Here is a 20,478-nt window from a genome sequence, read left to right on the forward strand (position 1 = left end):
TTTTGTGGACTCTCGGCCCTCAGAAATACACCAGCTCCATAGGCCATAATGGGTACTTGTTCTCTTAGAATAAAACATGTACAGAAAAAATAGACATTTGAAAAATAAAATCAGAAAATACTAATGGAATACACATGTGAGTGAGGCCTTGTACCGAGCAAGTCAGGAACCGTTTCCAGCCTTTAAAGAGAACCAATCAGCAGGATTTTCATATATAGAGTAGAGCCAGTGCTATACTGGCGCTAGGATGCTAAATGTAACCATACCTTTTGTTCTGAATTTCGTGTTGACGGGCTACCTGGTTGATCCTTCCAGTAGCATATGCTTGTCTCAAAGATTAAGCCATGCAAATGTCAATACACATGGTCGGTACACTAAAACTGCGTATAGCTCACAAAATCAGCTCGCCGCAGACTGCACCCAGAAGAAAATGAGCTGCACGCTTCACATGAGACTGCTGAGCTGATTTTGTGGGTGGTTTGTAGTTCTGTTGTGGCCGTGCACGCTCCAACGATCACAACGAGAGCAGAGGATGCAAGGACGCATGTACCGCCTTCACATAGCGTATACGGTCGGTCCACTGAAAGAAGACAGTGTTCACAAAGATGGCACCAGTGATAGCGCTATGCGCAGGCACCGACTCCAACGCCATCTCAGTGAAGACTTTTATGCAATACTTACAAATCATAGTGCGCAGGCGCTGAAATTAACGTCTATGATGGCGACAAAGGGAGGAAGGTCAGGCAGCCATTGAGAAGCGGGTATAGATAGCAAGACCCGACCCACATATTCCTGCCCCTGTTGCAACTGTCAATCAAATATCAGTGTGTTGCTGGAACTTTACTTGCACATATTTCTGAAATAAAATATCCAATCTCAGAACAAAAGCTATGCTTACATTCAGTATCCTAGCTCCAGCTTAGCACTGGCTTTACTTTATATATGAAAATCCTGGTGGTTTATTCCCTTTAAATAATATAAGGATATTTCCATTTACTGGCATCCAACCGAGATCTTGAACATGATGAGGAAATAAAGCAAAGTATATTTTTTACATATAGTTACATAGTTACTCAGGTTGAAAAAAGACCTAGGTCCATCTAGTTCAACGTTCCTCTACCGATTCTACATTTTGTCCCTAAGTGTGGCTTTACAAGCTACGATATCGGTACCGATATCGCTAGCATGCGACCCACCCACATCGTTTGTGCGAAACGGGCATATCGCTGCCCGTCGCGCACACAATTCGGCACCCCCGTCACACATACTTACCTGCATAGCGACGTCGCTGTGACTGGCGTACCGCCTCCTTTCTAAGGGGGTGGTCCGTTCGGCGTCACAGTGACGTCACTAATCGGCCGCCCAATGAAAGCGGAGGGGCGGAGATGAGCGGGGCGAACATCCCGCCCATCTCCTTCCTTCCGCATTGTGGCCGGTGGCAGGTAAGGAGATGTTCCTCATTCCTACGGGGGTCACACATAGCGTTGTGCACTGCCGCAGGAACGAGGAACAACTTCGGCAAAGCGATAGCATCGATACTTGGGAGCGGACCCCCATGTCAACGAGGAGCGATTTTGGACGTTTTTGCAACGATCCAAAACGCTCCTAGTAGTAACACACAACGAGTTCGCTACAGCGACCGGATGTGCGTCACAAATTCCGTGACCCCAACGAGATCGCTGTAACAAAATCGTAGTGTGTAAAGCCCGCTTAAGTCACTTATAACCAACAATGTTGTGTGTACTGAGGAAATCATCCCGCCCTTTTTTAAAAGCCGTTATAGTATCTGCCATTACTACCTCTTGTGGTAGGGTATACCACAGTCTGACTGCTCTAACTGTAAAGAACCCTTTCCTATTTAGCTGCTGGAATCGCTTTTCTTCCACTCACAGTGTATGCCCCCTGGTCCTTAGTATTGTCTTTGGAAGGACTAAGTCATGTGCCAGTCCTTTATATTGACCACACATGTATTTATACATATAATTACCCTATATAGTTTATACCCTATATCCTGTAGGGTATGTTCACACATAACAGGTTCTGTACTATAGCATCTGAATAGGTTTGTGCAAATCCAATGTACATGTTGCTGGAATATCCCCAGCCAGATGTAGGGGGATTGGTAGTGTGTCAGGATAAAGTAGTGCTCTGTCCACACTGCATGTAGACTAATCCAATTGCCCGCTCTATGGGTTTATTCTTCATGCACTGTGGACAGCGCACTGCTTTATCCTTACACACCACCAATTCCCCACTTACTGACACCTGATCAAGATCGATAAGGTACATCAGTTTTGTGACAAAGGTGAATGTACATATACATTGTCATGCTTTAATTACCCATATTGGGCGCCAACACAACTCTCTTCCTTGTAAATTCCAGCCTAAAGTTTTGAGATAGATATCTGAAATCTGTCACATGAGAACATACCTTGCCATATTTTGAACAACCTGTCAATTAACTAATAGATTAGTAACTACTATTTTCTTCAAATTTAGGGACATGTTAAAGTTCACTGCCAGTGTACGCTCTTGGATGGCACAGGACCCAAAAAATGTTATAGGCATTCACTGCAAAGGAGGAAAAGGTAGGAAAGTAACAGGGTGACATAATAAGGAAGGGGTCTGTATTTGCAAAACTTTCTCAATGTTCATCCCCATAAAGCAGTATTCCTGCAATCAACATTTATCACCTATCTACAAGATGAGTGATAGAAGTTTGATTGCTTGGACCAACACTGAACAATGAACACTAGAAGGGGTCCAGAGCCCCTCCTTCCTCCTCAATGCACCAGCACGGTGAGGAGGAGAGATTGGAGCGGAGATCGGACATGGACCCTATCACTTCATTCAATATCTAATGGTAGCATGAAGATAGCCGAGAACTGCACGTTCCCTGCAATAGTCCGCCGCCCCCCGGGATAGTCGAAATCTCAGCATGAAATCTTAAGTTATCATTAACTCTGAGGATCTTATTTACCATCCCATAAAAATAAGTCCTGTAAAAATATATTGCCTGGACAAAATTAGATAATTGTTACCTCTTCTAACGGTAGGTTGGCCATTTTGTAATATTACGGTGAAATTAGCCAGACCGCTCGGGCTCAGTAGTGTTCTATAGTTATGTAAGATTAGTCCTATACAACCTTGGGAGGTCCAAGAACTGGCCGGGAAGAGATGTCATTATTTATTATTGCTGTGATATTATTTTCTTTATTATAGGTCGGACTGGCACTATGGTTTGTACATATCTCGTTGACTCAGATCAGTTTGAGAGTGCAAAGGTATGTAGAGTGTGAACCAGCATTGCATTATCCTCAGTGCCCAATGTGTTAATTATAGCTGATGGAACATGGCTTCATTTGGGAATCTCTTCCTCCCAAAATAATTGCTTAGCCTCATTCAGATGTCAGTGATTTTTTTGGTAGACAAAAAAATTGAACGATTTTCATCAGTGTTCTTGACCCAGTTCATCTGTATTTAGTCATGTATGTCAGTTTTTACCATCAGTGTTTCATCAGTGATCTTGTCTGAAAACATAAAAAGATTACAATACTTTTTCTATTCATTGCAAAGTTTAAAACGGACAGCACTTGGATGAAACTGTGTGGTGTCCATGATTTTTCACAGACTCATAGACTTGTATGGGTAAATTTGATCCAAGACTTGAATAAAACATTAACATCCCTCCAAAAATTAACATCCCTCCAAAAATTAACATCCCTCCAAAAATTAACATCCGTCCAAAAATTAACATCCGTCCAAAAATTAACATTCCTCCGAAAACACACAGACATTTTGTCAGTTGTATAAATTATAATAGGTCCGTGCTCTATCCGTGAAAAACAGGGATATAATAAGTACGTGAAATACGGATGTCTGGATGAGGTCTTACGGTGCAAACACTAAACAGCTTGCTGATATCATCATATTCAGCCCCAATTTGTCGACTACAGGATGAACACTTTATAGTATAAGAATTAAGCCATTGTTATCATTTGTGATATAATGGTAGTCTTAGATGACATACTTATTTGTTGTTTTTTTTTTTTTAGGAAAGTCTAGATTATTTTGGAGAACGTAGGACGGATACATCTGTCAGCACTAAATTCCAAGGTGTAGAAACACCATCCCAGGTGAGTCTCCGAGTACTAGTCATTGTATAGCAGTGGTTTGGATGACAATATTAGCATAGAGCCAAAACTTTTTAATTTCATTCTTGCCTTAAACATAAAGGCCCCATTTCATTATTTGCATTTTGTCTAAGTGACTTTTGTTTTATGGTATTATTTGCCATTATTTGCAACAAATTTTTCAAAATGGAGTACGGGGTTGATTAATTTTTGAGTAAAGTCGAAGATGCTTAACTTTTTTGTCTTTTTACTTTGTGGCATCTTTGTAGAACAAAAAGTTCCATGTTCCTTTAAAATTCTGCATGTTAATCTTCAACTGCTCAGTAATAAAATCACATATTTAATACTCCACTACAAGAGTATACAGTAATTGAGCAAAACCTGTGCCACTTTTGGAAAAGTCACAAATGATGAATTAGGCTAAAACCTTTGGATAAGGAAAATCATACCCACATTGTCAAACAAAAAAAAACAGATGAAACCAAGTGTAATGCTCGCAGCCGGTGTAGAGGGAGTGAGCGGGAGAAGTGTACCCTCTGGACCACAGGGGGAACCCGGGCTTACCCGTTAGTGGGAAGTTCTTAACTAAGCTCCTGCCGCAAGGCGGATGTCAGGTACCACTCCCAGGGCAGTGACAGGGACTGTGACAGCTGATCCCCAGGGTAGGTAACGGACTCAGGTATAGATGGGTACCGGCTTTTCTTTGTCGCTCTATTGGGAGACCCAGACAATTGGGTGTATAGGCTATGCCTCCGGAGGCCGCACAAAGTATTACACTCAAAAGTGTTAAGCCCCTCCCCTTCTGCCTATACACCCCCGTGCTCCCACGGGCTCCTCAGTTTTTTGCTTTGTGCGAAGGAGGTCAGACACGCACGCACAGCTCCACAGATTGGTCAGCAGCAGCTGCTGACCATGTCGGATGGAAGAAAAGTGGGCCCATATAGGGCCCCCAGCATGCTCCCTTCTCACCCCACTCTTGTCGGCGGTGTTGTTAAGGTTGAGGTATCCATTGCGGGTACGGAGGCTGGAGCCCACATGCTGTTTTCCTTCCCCATCCCCCTCAGGGTTCTGGTGGAAGTGGGATCCTATCGGTCTTCAGGCACTGAGACCGTGCTTCATCCACAACTCCTGTGGAGCCTGCTGGATAGGAGCCGGGTATCGTTCAGGGACATGGCCCTGCTACTTGGAGGTACTCTGTGTCCCCGTGGGGACCGCGCACAGCAACACTCCAGCTTTGCTGGGCATGCTAGTGCACCGGGGACCGCGGAGCTGACCGGGTTAATATGTGCCATTACACACTCAGCGTTGCTGAGTGTGTTTATGTATAGGGACTGCCGCATTGACCGCCGCTGCCTTGGAAATACTGCGGCGCGGCTGGGACTTGTAGTGCGCCGGGGACTTCCACGCCGGCCGCGCTTTTACGGCGGCCGCGTTTATTACTAGAGTCCCCGGCTTTTTGCGGCCTAGTTTCCTTTCCTCCCGCCCATAGCCCTGACAGGCAGGGGAAGGGCGGGACGCTGCATAGAACGAGCAGCACTGAGGGCTGGAGCATGCTTTGCATACTCCACTCCCCTCACTGTGCACAGTGCAGGCACCAGTTCCCGCTCTTTCTGGGTCACGCCCACGGCTCCCTCCTCTCCTCAGGACGCATTCCTGTCAGCTCCTCGGACGCTGCAGAGGGGGAAAAAATCTGGGAGACCCAGGCAGGGACTCTGGTGGCCTCACAACCGCTTTAAGCGGGTGGTAAGCAGCACCTGTGGTGCTAGCCCATTGTGCAGTAGTGTAACATTATATGTTTATTTTACACTGTATAGTGCACAGTTGATTTCTGGCTATATACCCTATTGTGTTGCTCAGGGAAGATAATAGCATGGCGCCCACGAAAGGCAGGGGTGCCAAAACACAGGCTTATTATGTTGCCTGCGCCGCATGTACGACCCCGCTACCGGCAGGTTCCACTGACCCTCATTGTCTGCACTGTTCGGCCCCTGTGGCACTTGCTCAGCCAGAGCCTCTGCTAGGGGGGGCCCAGGGGGAGCCACCTGCTAACACTGTTCAGGTGACAGGGACGGAGTTTGCAAAACTCTCTGAGACTATGGCTAAGATACTAGAAGTCTTGCAGTCCAGGCCGGTATCTCAGCACAGGGACTCTGTTGATTCTTTGTTCCCGGGCCCACCTCAGCTGGACCAACAATGTCCTCCCGGGGTATCTCATGGATCCCAAGCTGAGGGTTCTGACACAGACCCCAGCCCCAGACCGACTAAGCGAGCTCGCTTAGATTTTCCCTCGACATCATCATATTGTTCAGGGTCTCAGCGAGGGGAATCGCTGGTCGATGACGCGGAAGTAGCTGATCAGGATTCTGATCCTGAGGCCGCTCTCAATCTTGATACTCCGGACGGGGACGCCATAGTGAACGACCTTATTGCGTCCATCAATCGTATGTTGGATATTTTTCCCTCAGCTCCTCCGGCGGAGGAGTCGGCTTCCCTGCAGGAGAAATTCCGTTTCAGGTTTCCCAAGCGTACACAGAGTATGTTTCTGGACCACTCTGATTTCAGAGAGGCAGTCCAGAATCACCATGCTTGTCCAGATAAGCGTTTTTCTAAGCGCCTTAAGGATACACGTTACCCTTTCCCCCCTGACGTGGTCAAGGGCTGGACTCAGTGTCCCAAGGTGGATCCTCCAATCTCCAGACTGGCAGCTAGATCCATACTTGCAGTGGAAGATGGGGCTTCACTCAAAGATGCCACTGACAGGCAGATGGAGCTCTGGTTGAAATCCATCTATGAAGCTATCGGCGCTTCTTTTGCCCCAGCATTCGCAGCCGTATGGGCGCTACAAGCTATCTCAGCAGGTCAAGCGCAAATTGACGCAGCCACACGCACGTCCGCGCCACAGGTGGCGTCCATAACCACTCAGACGTCGGCATTTGCGTCTTACGCTATTAATGCTATCCTGGACTCTGCGAGCCGTACGGCGGTTGCAGCCGCCAATTCGGTGGTACTCCGCAGGGCCTTGTGGCTACGGGAATGGAAGGCAGATTCTGTTTCCAAAAAGCGCTTAACCAGTTTGCCAATTTCGGGCGAACGATTGTTTGGCGAGCGTTTAGATGAAATCATCAAACAATCCAAGGGAAAGGATACATCCTTACCCCAGCCCAAACCGAAAATACCCCAACAGAGGAAGGGGCAGTCGAGGTTTCGGTCCTTTCGGGGCACGGGCAGGTCCCAATTCTCCTCGTCCAAAAGGCCTCAGAAAGATCAAAGGAACTCTGATGCATGGCGGTCTAAGTCACGTCCTAAACAGACCACCGGAGGTGCCGCTACCAAAGCGGCTTCCTCATGACTTTCGGCATCCTCACTCCGCATCCTCGGTCGGTGGCAGGCTCTCCCGCTTTTGCGACACCTGGCTGCCATGGGTAAAAGACCGTTGGGTGAGAGACATTCTGTCTCACGGTTACAAGATAGAGTTCACCTCTCGTCCCCCGACTCGATTCTTCAGGGCATCCCCGCCTCCCGAGCGAGCCGAGGCTCTTCTGCAGGCGCTGGGCATTCTGAAGGCAGAAGGAGTGGTGGTCCCTGTTCCTCTTCAGCAACAGGGCCACGGTTTTTACTCCAACTTGTTTGTGGTCCCAAAGAAGGACGGGTCTTTTCGACCTGTCCTGGACCTGAAACTTCTCAACAAACACGTAAAGACCAGGCGGTTCCGGATGGAATCCCTCCGCTCCGTCATCGCCTCAATGTCCCAGGGAGATTTCCTTGCATCGATCGATATCAAGGATGCTTATCTCCACGTACCGATTGCTCCAGAGCACCAGCGCTTCTTGCGCTTCGCCATAGGGAACGAACACCTGCAGTTCGTGGCACTGCCGTTCGGCCTGGCAACAGCCCCACGGGTTTTCACCAAGGTTATGGCTACTGTAGTAGCGGTCCTCCACTCTCAGGGTCACTCGGTGATCCCGTACTTGGACGATCTGTTGATCAAGGCACCCTCTCTAGAGGCATGCCAACACAGCCTCAACGCTACCCTGGAGACTCTCCAGAGTTTCGGGTGGATCATCAATTTTCCAAAGTCAAATCTGACACCGGCCCAATCGCTGACATACCTTGGCATGGAGTTTCATACCCTCTCAGCGATAGTGAAGCTTCCGCTGATCAAGCAGCGGTCACTACAGACAGGGGTACAATCTCTCCTTCAAGGTCGGTCACACACCTTGAGACGCCTCATGCACTTCCTGGGGAAGATGGTGGCAGCAATGGAGGCAGTTCCTTTCACGCAGTTTCACCTGCGTCCTCTTCAATGGGACATCCTTCGCAAATGGGACAGGAAGCCGACGTCCCTCGACAGGAACGTCTCCCTCTCGCAGGCGACCAAAGCTTCCCTTCGGTGGTGGCTTCTTCCCACTTCATTATCGAAAGGGAAATCCTTCCTACCCCCATCCTGGGAGGTGGTCACGACGGACGCGAGTCTGTCAGGGTGGGGAGCGGTTTTTCTCCACCACAGGGCTCAGGGTACGTGGACCCAGCAAGAGTCCTCGCTTCAGATCAATGTTCTGGAAATACGGGCAGTGTATCTTGCCCTGAAAGCGTTCCAGCAGTGGCTGGAAGGCAAGCAGATCAGAATTCAGTCAGACAATTCCACAGCGGTGGCATACATCAACCACCAAGGCGGCACACGCAGTCGGCAAGCCTTCCAGGAAGTCCGGCGGATTCTACTGTGGGTGGAAGCCACGGCCTCCACCATCTCCGCAGTTCACATTCCAGGCGTGGAAAACTGGGAAGCAGATTATCTCAGTCGCCAGGGCATGGACGCAGGGGAATGGTCCCTTCACCCGGACGTGTTTCAGGAGATCTGTTGCCGCTGGGGGGTGCCGGACGTCGATCTCATGGCGTCCCGGCACAACAACAAGGTACCAGCGTTCATGGCACGGTCTCAAGATCCCAGAGCTCTGGCGGCAGACGCCTTAGTTCAGGATTGGTCGCAGTTTCAGCTCCCTTATGTGTTTCCTCCGCTGGCACTGTTGCCCAGAGTGTTACGCAAGATCAGGGCCGACTGCCGCCGCGTCATCCTCGTCGCTCCAGACTGGCCGAGGCGGTCGTGGTATCCGGATCTGTGGCATCTCACGGTCGGCCAACCGTGGGCACTACCAGACCGACCAGACTTGCTATCTCAAGGGCCGTTTTTCCATCTGAATTCTGCGGCCCTCAACCTGACTGTGTGGCCATTGAGTCCTGGATCCTAGCGTCTTCAGGGTTATCTCAAGACGTCATTGCCACTATGAGACAAGCTAGGAAACCAACGTCCGCCAAGATCTACCACAGGACGTGGAAAATTTTCCTGTCGTGGTGCTCTGCTCAGGGTATTTCTCCCTGGCCTTTTGCTTTGCCCACTTTTCTGTCCTTCCTTCAATCTGGACTGGAAAAGGGTTTGTCGCTCAGCTCCCTTAAGGGACAAGTCTCGGCGCTCTCTGTGTTTTTCCAGAAGCGCCTAGCCAGACTTCCACAGGTACGCACGTTCCTGCAGGGGGTTTGTCACATCGTCCCTCCTTACAAGCGGCCGTTAGAACCCTGGGATCTGAACAGGGTGCTGACGGTTCTTCAGAAACCACCATTCGAGCCAATGAGGGATATTTCTCTCTCACGCCTTTCGCAGAAAGTGGTTTTTCTAGTAGCAGTCACTTCACTTCGGAGAGTGTCTGAGCTAGCAGCGCTGTCATGCAAAGCCCCTTTCCTGGTGTTTCACCAGGACAAGGTGGTTCTGCGTCCGGTTCCGGAATTTCTCCCTAAGGTGGTATCCCCCTTTCATCTCAATCAGGATATCTCCTTACCTTCTTTTTGTCCTCATCCAGTTCACCAATGTGAAAAGGATTTGCACTTGTTAGATCTGGTGAGAGCACTCAGACTCTACATTTCTCGTACGGCGCCCCTGCGCCGCTCGGATGCACTCTTTGTCCTTGTCGCTGGCCAGCGTAAAGGGTCACAGGCTTCCAAATCAACCCTGGCTCGGTGGATCAAGGAGCCAATTATCGAAGCTTACCGTTCGGCTGGGCTTCCGGTTCCCTCAGGGCTGAAGGCCCATTCTACCAGAGCCGTGGGCGCGTCCTGGGCTTTGAGGCACCAGGCTACGGCTCAGCAGGTGTGTCAGGCGGCTACCTGGTCGAGCCTGCACACTTTCACGAAGCACTATCAGGTGCATACCTATGCTTCGGCGGATGCCAGCCTAGGTAGACGAGTCCTTCAGGCGGCGGTTGCCCACCTGTAGGAAGAGGCCGTTTTACGGCTCTTTTACGAGGTATTATTTTACCCACCCAGGGACTGCTTTTGGACGTCCCAATTGTCTGGGTCTCCCAATAGAGCGACAAAGAAGAAGGGAATTTTGTTTACTTACCGTAAATTCCTTTTCTTCTAGCTCTAATTGGGAGACCCAGCACCCGCCCCTGTTTTTTTGTGTACACATGTTGTTCATGTTGAATGGTTTCAGTTCTCCGATATTCCTTCGGATTGAAGTTACTTTAAACCAGTTTATAATTCTTTTTCCTCCTTCTTGCTTTTGCACCAAAACTGAGGAGCCCGTGGGAGCACGGGGGTGTATAGGCAGAAGGGGAGGGGCTTAACACTTTTGAGTGTAATACTTTGTGCGGCCTCCGGAGGCATAGCCTATACACCCAATTGTCTGGGTCTCCCAATTAGAGCTAGAAGAAAAGGAATTTACGGTAAGTAAACAAAATTCCCTTCTTTGACTGAGGCAAGCTGGACAGGCAGGTATGGACAGGAGTGGTGGATAGACAGGTATGGGAAGGCAGGCAATGATGACAGACACGGGTGTAATGGGACCTGACAATTAGCTAGCAGACTGATATACTACATAACTGAATGTGTTGCACATTCACCTCCCCTAATGGGAGGGTGCCTTAAATACACAGTGCATTCCTGGGAATGGCGCGCTCTCCTTTTAAGCGGAGGGCCTGTGTACGTGCGCTCACCCTAAGCACACTCCTTGGAGACCGGGGCTGTGTGAACAGACCCTGGGAAGGGAGGGAGACAGCAGCACACATGGATAGCCGGGGGAGTGAGGCGGAGGACACAACCCGGGCAGGATGGTGAGTAAGTCAGCGTCTCTGCAAGGATGCTGGCACTACACCAAGTAAAATTAACTTTAAAAAAGTACAAATTAAATAATGAAAAAATATATAAAAGTCATGAATAGAACCATTTTTACTACAAAAAAAGGCACTGAGGTCATAGAATTTTGTTTTGCTAGGGGAGCTCTATGAGACAAAATCTGCTTATTTTTCATTAAAGAGCACCACCCTCATTACAGGGACGTAATTTGGGACTGCAGTTCAGTTTTCAAATAAAATGTCTGGAATTGAGCTGAACAGAATTACCAACCTTGCCAATGGACAGGGGTGGGACATCTTCTGGGAAAAATAATCCAGTCTTTAGATTTCTTCCTGGGTTCTTCTTTCCCCATGATACTACTCCATGTTTGGATCATCTACATAAGCTGACCAGATACTTATGTAGTCAGTGCTTCTGCATTTCCAGATCTGACATGTCCTTCCTCTGTGATATTTCAGAGTAGATATGTATGTTACTATGAAATAGTGAAGAACAAGTACAGTTTGCAGATGCCTCCAGAGAAATCGCTCAGGATCCGGAGCATTAGAATCCACTCCATTGAAGGTAACTGTGCTCAATATCAGGTAGTTAGTGATAACATGACATCTGGATTGGTAGTTGGTAATGTCCGTCTCATAGTAAAAGGGGTTGGTGGTCCCGTGGAGATCTAAAGATGGGCAAACACATGGATTGGCTGTCGTCTGAATGACAACTGTCTCTCCCAACCCTCCATACACATGAGTTCTTGGCTTGAGAGAGAGAAGAACTACCCCCATAATATTTCTCCTCCGACATCTAGCGGTGTGTCGGGAGGCCCCCTTATTCATGAGATAGACGGCTGAAACTGGCTGGCTTTCATCTAATGTGCTCCTTTGCTTTGGCTCAAAGAAGAGAGTCCCGAGAAGGGAAATACCTTCTATATGTAGTATGCCCTATGAGGTTGTGTCGATGTAGAAACTTGGCACTCAAGATAAATGTGAATAGTGGTCTTTTATTGAGAAAAAGTTGTAGGATCAGCACAAGCACAGATGTTTTGGTCAAAGACCTTCATCAGTGTGCGTGCAGGGGTCCTCAGAAGGTGTAGCAACTGGCGTAGTCAAGTATGACGCGGTGCCCACCGCTGTTTATGTGGCAATGCCAAGTTTCTACATCTACTTGAGACGGTTTTGGACCCTACTTAAGCACCTCCCCAGAAGTGCCGTGTGTATCAACTCACTAATAGGTTATGTAGACATGGACTGTACTGCAGCAGCTATATGATGATGAGTTCAATGGGGCTTAAACAAAGCAAAGTCTGAAGGGGTTAACAAGTGAAAACTGCTTTGCTGCACACACAAGTTTAATATGTCAATGAACTCTCTTGATTCTTATGCTCTGTAACTTCCAATGCTCTTTTTAAGTGGGCAGTTACTATTCATGAGCATTCTGCCAGCACTATAGATGCAGGAACTTTCCTCTTGATCTCTTCCCAGTATGCATTGCTCATGTTATTGCTTGCCTAATGGTTTGCCTATCACAAAGCCAGCCTCTCAGTTATGCCAGTTTGACCTACAAGAGAGCAAGTACAGAAGGACAAACACCATCTCCCTCTTCCTATAAACTCTCTTGGGGTCTCTTCTGCTAGAGTCTGATTACACTTGTTAACACGCAGTGGACAGAAAGTCTTAAGCCCCCGTCACATTTAGCGACTTACCAGCGATCCCGAAAACGATGCGACCTGATAAGGATGGCTGGTAAGTCGCTGGGAGGTCGCTGGTGAGATGTCACATAGTCAGACCTTACCAACGACGCAGTAACGATACAGGTCGCAGTAGCGACCTGTATAACGTTCTCTGCTGTCATTGGGACCCTGTCACACAGTGTCAAACATAGCGATGTGTCCTGCCCAGCAGGACAATCGCCTTTGAAGAAAATGGTCCAGGACATTCAGCAACGACCGGTGACCTCAGAGCAGGGGCCAGGTCGTTGCTGGATGTCACACACAGCAACATCACTAGCAACATCGCTGTTACGTCACCAAAACCGGGACTCAGCAGCGATGTCGCTTAGTGAGACGTGGCCTTAAGATCTCTTTTTCTTGTTTCACTATGAGTTTTGTAATAGCTCCATTCTTATATGCTGAAATATTGTTCATAGGTATTTTTATCCTGTGTTACAGACTTTGCGGTGCTGTATGCCTGACCTGTACTTCAATCACTTATTATATTATAGGGATAGGAAAAAACAATGGGAGCGACATAAAGGTCCAGATAATAGTTAAGAAGGAATTGGTGTTCCAGTGTGTTTGTGAGACTCAAGACAATTGCAAGGTATGTATAAACCAAGCAGTATTAAATGGGATTGTGAGGAGCATGAATTGTAGGATTAAGAACAGTGATTGGCCACAGGGTGGAGAACCGCAAAAGATGGCAGGGTTATGAGTACTAAAAAAAGACCATAGACTTGAGAGAAGAGAGGGCCAAGAGAAGACACATTATAGAGCAGGGCTCCCCATCCTGTGGTTCAGGAGCCACATGTGGCTCATGGGCTTATGATGTGTGGCTTGTGGCTGACTACCAGCTTGGTGTATTAGCACCAGGTCCACCAAAGAGCTATGAAGACAAGGTCTTCAGATGGGGACTTTTGTGAGTAGCCCCATACAGAATAGCAGATCCCAGGTAGGGTAGGAAACCCCTGGATCTTGGTGTACTGCCTTGGTGTGATTTCTCTTTAAAAGCTTTGGCTGTTATTATACCGGTAATGGGTGCGAGGGGGGTGGCAGCTGGATTTGGCTCACGACCTTCACTCAAAGTTGAATGTGGCTCTCAAGGTCGGAATGGTTAGGGGTCAAGGCAATAGAGTGAAGAGGAGTACAGGGTGTTAGGATTATCTGACCAAAAGGTGACGAAAGAGTACATACAGATAAAGTCTGCACATCAAGTAAAAAAGTATAGAGCTTTATTTACCGTACATAGAAATCCACAGACAAGTATATAAACATGTAAAAAGAATTCAAACTTTCCAAAGATAATTAGGTTTCAGGTCTTTGTCAATAATAATAAAACCTCCCCACAAGGATAACAAATAACAATTGTATATTTAGCTCAGACTATGAGGCAACAAATCACTATCATTACCATAATAGTGATACAACAAGCGTTAAAGGGACTCTGTCACCAGATTTGGTGACTATAAGCTGCGGCCACCACTAGTGGGCTCTTACTGTATATACAGCATTCTAACATGCTGTATATAAGAGCCCAGGCCGCTGTGTAGAACGTAAAAAACACTTTATAATACTTACCTAAACTGTCGGTGCGGTGCAGACGGGTCAAATGGGTGGCTCCGTTCTTCGGGTGCAGCGCCACCTCTTTCGGCCATCTTCGTCCTCCTTCTTCTGAAGTATGGGTACATGACGAGTCCTACGTCATGCACATGCGCCGGCATTGAGGTCCAGCGCAGGTGCGGTACAATACTTTGATCTGCCCTGCTCAGGGTAGATCAAAGTGCACCTGTGCAGAACATCAATGCTGGCTAGTGAGCATGACGTAGGAAGCATCATGCACCCCAGCTTCAGAAGAAGGAGGACGAAGATGGCCGAAAGAGGAGGCGCCACACCTGAAGAACGGAGCCACCTATCTGACCCGTCTGCACCGCACCACCCGTCAGGTGAGTATTATAAAGTGTTTATGTTCTACACAGCGGCCTGGACTCTTATACAGTTAGGTCCAGAAATATTTGGACAGTGACACAATTTTTGCGAGTTGGGCTCTGCATGCCACCACATTGGATTTGAAATGAAACCTCTACAACAGAATTCAAGTGCAGATTGTAACGTTTAATTTGAAGGTTTGAACAAAAATATCTGATAGAAATTGTAGGAATTGTACACATTTCTTTACAAACACTCCACATTTTAGGAGGTCAAATGTAATTGGACAAATAAACCAAACCCAAACAAAATATTTTTATTTTCAATATTTTGTTGCGAATCCTTTGGAGGCAATCACTGCCTTAAGTCTGGAACCCATGGACATCACCAAACGCTGGGTTTCCTCCTTCTTAATGCTTTGCCAGGCCTTTACAGCCGCAGCCTTCAGGTCTTGCTTGTTTGTGGGTCTTTCCGTCTTAAGTCTGGATTTGAGCAAGTGAAATGCATGCTCAATTGGGTTAAGATCTGGTGATTGACTTGGCCATTGCAGAATGTTCCACTTTTTTACACTCATGAACTCCTGGGTAGCTTTGGCTGTATGCTTGGGGTCATTGTCCATCTGTACTATGAAGCGCCATCCGATCAACTTTGCGGCATTTGGCTGAATCTGGGCTGAAAGTATATCCCGGTACACTTCAGAATTCATCCGGCTACTCTTGTCTGCTGTTATGTCATCAATAAACACAAGTGACCCAGTGACATTGAAAGCCATGCATGCCCATGCCATCACGTTGCCTCCACCATGTTATACAGAGGATGTGGTGTGCCTTGGATCATGTGCCGTTCCCTTTCTTCTCCAAACTTTTTTCTTCCCATCATTCTGGTACAGGTTGATCTTTGTCTCATCTGTCCATAGAATACTTTTCCAGAACTGAGCTGGCTTCATGAGGTGTTTTTCAGCAAATTTAACTCTGGCCTGTCTATTTTTGGAATTGATGAATGGTTTGCATCTAGATGTGAACCCTTTGTATTTAATTTCATGGAGTCTTCTCTTTACTGTTGACTTAGAGACAGATACACCTACTTCACTGAGAGTGTTCTGGACTTCAGTTGATGTTGTGAACGTGTTCTTCTTCACCAAAGAAAGTATGCGGCGATCATCCACCACTGTTGTCATCCGTGGACGCCCAGGCCTTTTTGAGTTCCCAAGCTCACCAGTCAATTCCTTTTTTCTCAGAATGTACCCGACTGTTGATTTTGCTACTCCAAGCATGTCTGCTATCTCTCTGATGGATTTTTTCTTTTTTTTCAGCCTCAGGATGTTCTGCTTCACCTCAATTGAGAGTTTCTTAGACCGCATGTTGTCTGGTCACAGCAACAGCTTCCAAATGCAAAACCACACACCTGTAATCAACCCCAGACCTTTTAACTACTTCATTGATTACAGGTTAACGAGGGAGACTCCTTCAGAGTTAATTGCAGCCCTTAGAGCCCTTGTCCAATTACTTTTGGTCCCTTGAAAAAGAGGAGGCTATGCATTACAGAGCTATGATTCCTAAACCCTTTCTCCGATTTGGATGTGAAAACTCTCATATTGCAGCTGGGAGTGTGCACTTTCAGCCCATATTATATATATAATTGTATTTCTGAACATGTTTTTGTAAACAGCTAAAATAACAAAACTTGTGTCACTGTCCAAATATTTCTGCACCTAACTGTATATAGCATGTTAGAATGCTGTATATAAGAGTCCACTGGTGGTGGCCGCAGCTTATAGACCCCAAATCTGGTGACAGGTTCCCTTTAAGGTGCATCTACACCAAAAGATTATTCTTTTCATAGGAACGCTCTTTTCACAACAATTTTCCAGTGTTAACAGGCTGATGAACACCTGATGAATGAGCAAAATGCTCGTTCATTGGGTGAAAAGCTCGTAAATGATTAAATGAGTGCCTTTCTTGTAAATGGAGCTCTACGGTAGCGGTACCCACACCGGCTATCATTGGAAGGTTGGACATAACTTTTGTATTTAACTCTTTTTGTATACTTTTTACTTGATGTGTAGACTTTGTTCTATTTAGTTTCCTTTTGGCCAGTTTTTACTAGCTGCATACATTGGCTAGCACTCTTTATCCGTTGTTTTTTGCAGTTCTCTTTTTATATATTTGTGTTTTATGTGATAATGTGTCTATTGTACAGAGCCTTGATAGACAATTAATTAAGCTCTTTCTCCTATAATTAGTTATTTTTTGATGCTGGAAACAACTCAGTGGTCATCAGCTTGGAGGAGTGTCCCTTCATCTCTGGAGACGTCAAAGTCAGATTTGAATCTAGTGCGGTGAGTATATGCACATACAGTGTATACAATATATCTTATATTATTTGGATTATTGCACTGGGACTGAGCCTCCGCACATTATTCCACCATCACTACACTAATTTATGTATTTAGAAAAGGCTTCCAAAACAGTGAATAGAAGAGATATTATTTTTACATATCACTCACATATGGTGCTGGATGATGTGTTTGTTGTGTTTTTTCACTTTGACTTTTGGGACAAAAAGGGCAAAAATGTGAATACAAAACAAGACTGGATGTGCTGGTTTTACATTGTTAAAACAGGTCTGAGGACATATAGAATACTTTTCACATGTGATCCAACTTTGTCGGACAAGGATTGACAATAAAAGAAAATGTTAAATAGGGATTGCCACTTTAATTTATATTTCACGAATCCAAAATATTTCTTAAAATAAGAAACTTTGCTATATATATATGTATATATATATAGCAATGTTTCTTATCTTCATAAATATAAATATATATATAGTACAGACCAAAAGTTTGGACACACCTTCTCATTCAATGAGTTTTCTTTATTTTTGTGACTCTGAAAATTGTAGATTCACATTGGAGACATCAAAACTATGAATTAAAACATGTGGAATGAAATACTTAAAGTGTGAAACAACTAAAAATATGTCTTATATTCTAGGTTCTTCAAAGTAGCCACCTTTTGCTTTGATTACTGCTTTGCACACTCTTGGCATTCTCTTGATGAGCTTCAAGAGGTAGTCACCAGAAATGGTCTTCCAATAGTCTTGAAGGAGTTCCCAGAGATGCTTAGCACTTGTTGGCCCTTTTGCCTTCACTCTGCGGTCCAGCTCACCCCAAACCATCTCGATTGGGTTCAGGTCTGGTGACTGTGGAGACCAGGTCATCTGGGGTAGCACCCCATCACTCTCCTTCTTAGTCAAATAGCCCTTACACAGCCTGGAGGTGTGTTCAGGGTCATTGTCCTGTTGAAAAATAAATGATGGTCCAACTAAACGCAAACCGGATGCAATAGCACACCACTACAAGATGCTGTGGTAGGCATGCTGGTTCTGTATGCCTTCAATTTTGAATAAATCCCCAACAGTGTCACCAGCAAAGCACCCCCACACCATCACACCTCCTCCTCCATGCTTCACGGTGGGAACCAGCCATGTAGAGTCACTCCATTCACCTTTTCTTTTTTTTCCAAAACTTTTTATTAATTTTCCAATTTTTTATAAACATAACAAGATATTCAAGGTTACGCAAGGAAAAACATTTGTCTGACAATATGTGACATAATAGGGTGCAATGCCCCAACTTGATATTTTAAACTGATTATCTGATTGATATGGTCTCTATTAAACCAAGGCAAAAGTACTAAGAAATAACAGACGCGATACAAGTCAATTAGAGTCATTAAGCCCCTAAGCCAACCCCGAATGCTTCCAAATTTTCTGGCACGTCTTGTGGCTACCTTAGCGTCTCGTCTCCCTTTCCTCCGGAACCCACACCTCCGTGATTTTCAATTTACCCAGTTTGTCCTGGATATCATTCAGAAGGTACCATTCCGATTGTATAAAAGGTGTCATCAGATTATTTATTTCTCCCTGAGTAAATTGACTTTCAATGAAATTTCTCCATTTCCCAAAGAACTTGGGTGTCAACCTGTCTTTGTCCGTTTCCGCTTCCACTTTCTCCAGCCTCAATAAATTATGTAATTCCCCGATGACCTCTTTTATGGATGGTCCCTCCCTTTGTATCCAATGCTTTAATATGGACCGTTTGGCTATCATGGCTATGTCATGTACTATTGTATATTTCTTCTTTCCCGGCATGTCCGATCCCCCTCTTACTCCTCCCTCAAAGGAATGGAAAATCCACACCATTAGCTCTAGATTTCCAGAAATTCCCCATGTTGCCTGGACAAATAATCTAACTTGATTCCAGAACCTGTGAATTTCCTTACACTCCCATAGTCCATGTAGCATATCTGTTTTTTCTCTTTGACATTTAGGACACTGCATATCTCTTCCCGGAATGTTGAAGCCCATAATAGCCCTGTGTAAAATTCTAAATTGGGTGTCTCTCCATCTCTCATTGGTAACATGTTTCCGCATCTGTACCCATCCCTTCAATATATCCCCTACAACTTCCTGCCCTTTCAATTGTTTCCCCCACGCTGTTAGAGTACGGCTATCCTCCCCAGATATAAGCATTCCCCGAAATGTTCGGTAAATTTTGGAAACATTTACACTTGCTACATCACTTTCCATAAGCTCATCAATCAAACTCTTATTCAATTCCTTTCCAAGCTCCCCCAAATCTACAAATACTCCATGCTTCAGTTGTTCATACTGGATGATATGTGAGCTATTAAGTTCATACTTGTCAAGCACTTCCCGTCCTGTCAGCCACCTTCTCTCCTCCACATTCATGACATCCTTCATTCTCTCGACGCCCTTCTCTTTCCATCTAGTAAATAGCTTATTTTCCCGTCCCATGGGAAAGTTCGGAGATGCCCAGGGATTTAAGTACTTAGATACTTTCCATGACAGTCCCAATTTCTTTCTTACCAGTTTCCATGTTAGCATAGTGTCTCGGAATAAGATTGAGTTCCTTATATGCCCATCCGCCCTGGACAATGGGGAGTGTAAAATGGACGCCAAATCCCACGGTGATGCATACTTGGCTTCCATGCCATAGTCTGAGTGCCTGCTTGTTCCTCTCAACCAATCAAACACATGTCTCATTATACACACCAGGTTATAACCCCGAACATCCGGGAAACTAAGACCTCCTTCCTCCGTTGACTTCATCAATGTTCGTAACTTTATTCTAGGTTTCATTCCCCGCCATATAAAATCCGCATACGCTGAGTTGAGCCTATTTACGTCCCTCAGTTTTAGCAATATCGGGATCGTCTGGAATGGGTACAACAGTCTAGGAAAGCTCATCATTTTTATCAGGTGGCACCTTGCCAGTAGTGGTAGAGGCAGACCCTTCCAACCCTTTAGTTGTGCTATAATTTTCCTAATTAGTGGGCCATAATTCATCTCGTAAATTGATTCCACCGTTCTTCCTATATGAATTCCCAGATATTTAAGTGATGTCTGTGCTATAGGAATGCCACATATACAACCATCCCTTACATTCCCCCCTTTTAGGAACAGGATCTCACACTTTTTTTTATTCAATTTGAATCCTGAGACTAATCCAAATTTTTCAATTAGGGCTAGAGTCTGTGGCAAATCCACGCTAGGGTCCCCCAT

At 45.9% G+C, this 20,478-nt stretch overlaps 1 protein-coding gene across 2 annotated transcripts in view; it reads left to right on the forward strand.

The window, feature by feature from the left end:
* The window catches only part of LOC142290619 (phosphatidylinositol 3,4,5-trisphosphate 3-phosphatase TPTE2-like), an 83,195-nt gene that overhangs the window by 58,699 nt on the left and 4,018 nt on the right, over positions 1–20,478 (forward strand). For both annotated transcript variants that reach the window (XM_075334588.1, XM_075334589.1), the window contains exons 12-17: positions 2,500–2,588; positions 3,223–3,284; positions 4,056–4,136; positions 11,717–11,822; positions 13,470–13,567; positions 17,132–17,227. In XM_075334588.1, the coding sequence (XP_075190703.1) occupies positions 2,500–2,588; positions 3,223–3,284; positions 4,056–4,136; positions 11,717–11,822; positions 13,470–13,567; positions 17,132–17,227 (532 nt within the window). The remainder of the gene's footprint in view (positions 1–2,499; positions 2,589–3,222; positions 3,285–4,055; positions 4,137–11,716; positions 11,823–13,469; positions 13,568–17,131; positions 17,228–20,478) is intronic.

The sequence above is a fragment of the Anomaloglossus baeobatrachus genome, chromosome 2 (genome assembly GCF_048569485.1).
Source record: "Anomaloglossus baeobatrachus isolate aAnoBae1 chromosome 2, aAnoBae1.hap1, whole genome shotgun sequence".
Lineage (NCBI taxonomy): Eukaryota > Metazoa > Chordata > Amphibia > Anura > Aromobatidae > Anomaloglossus > Anomaloglossus baeobatrachus.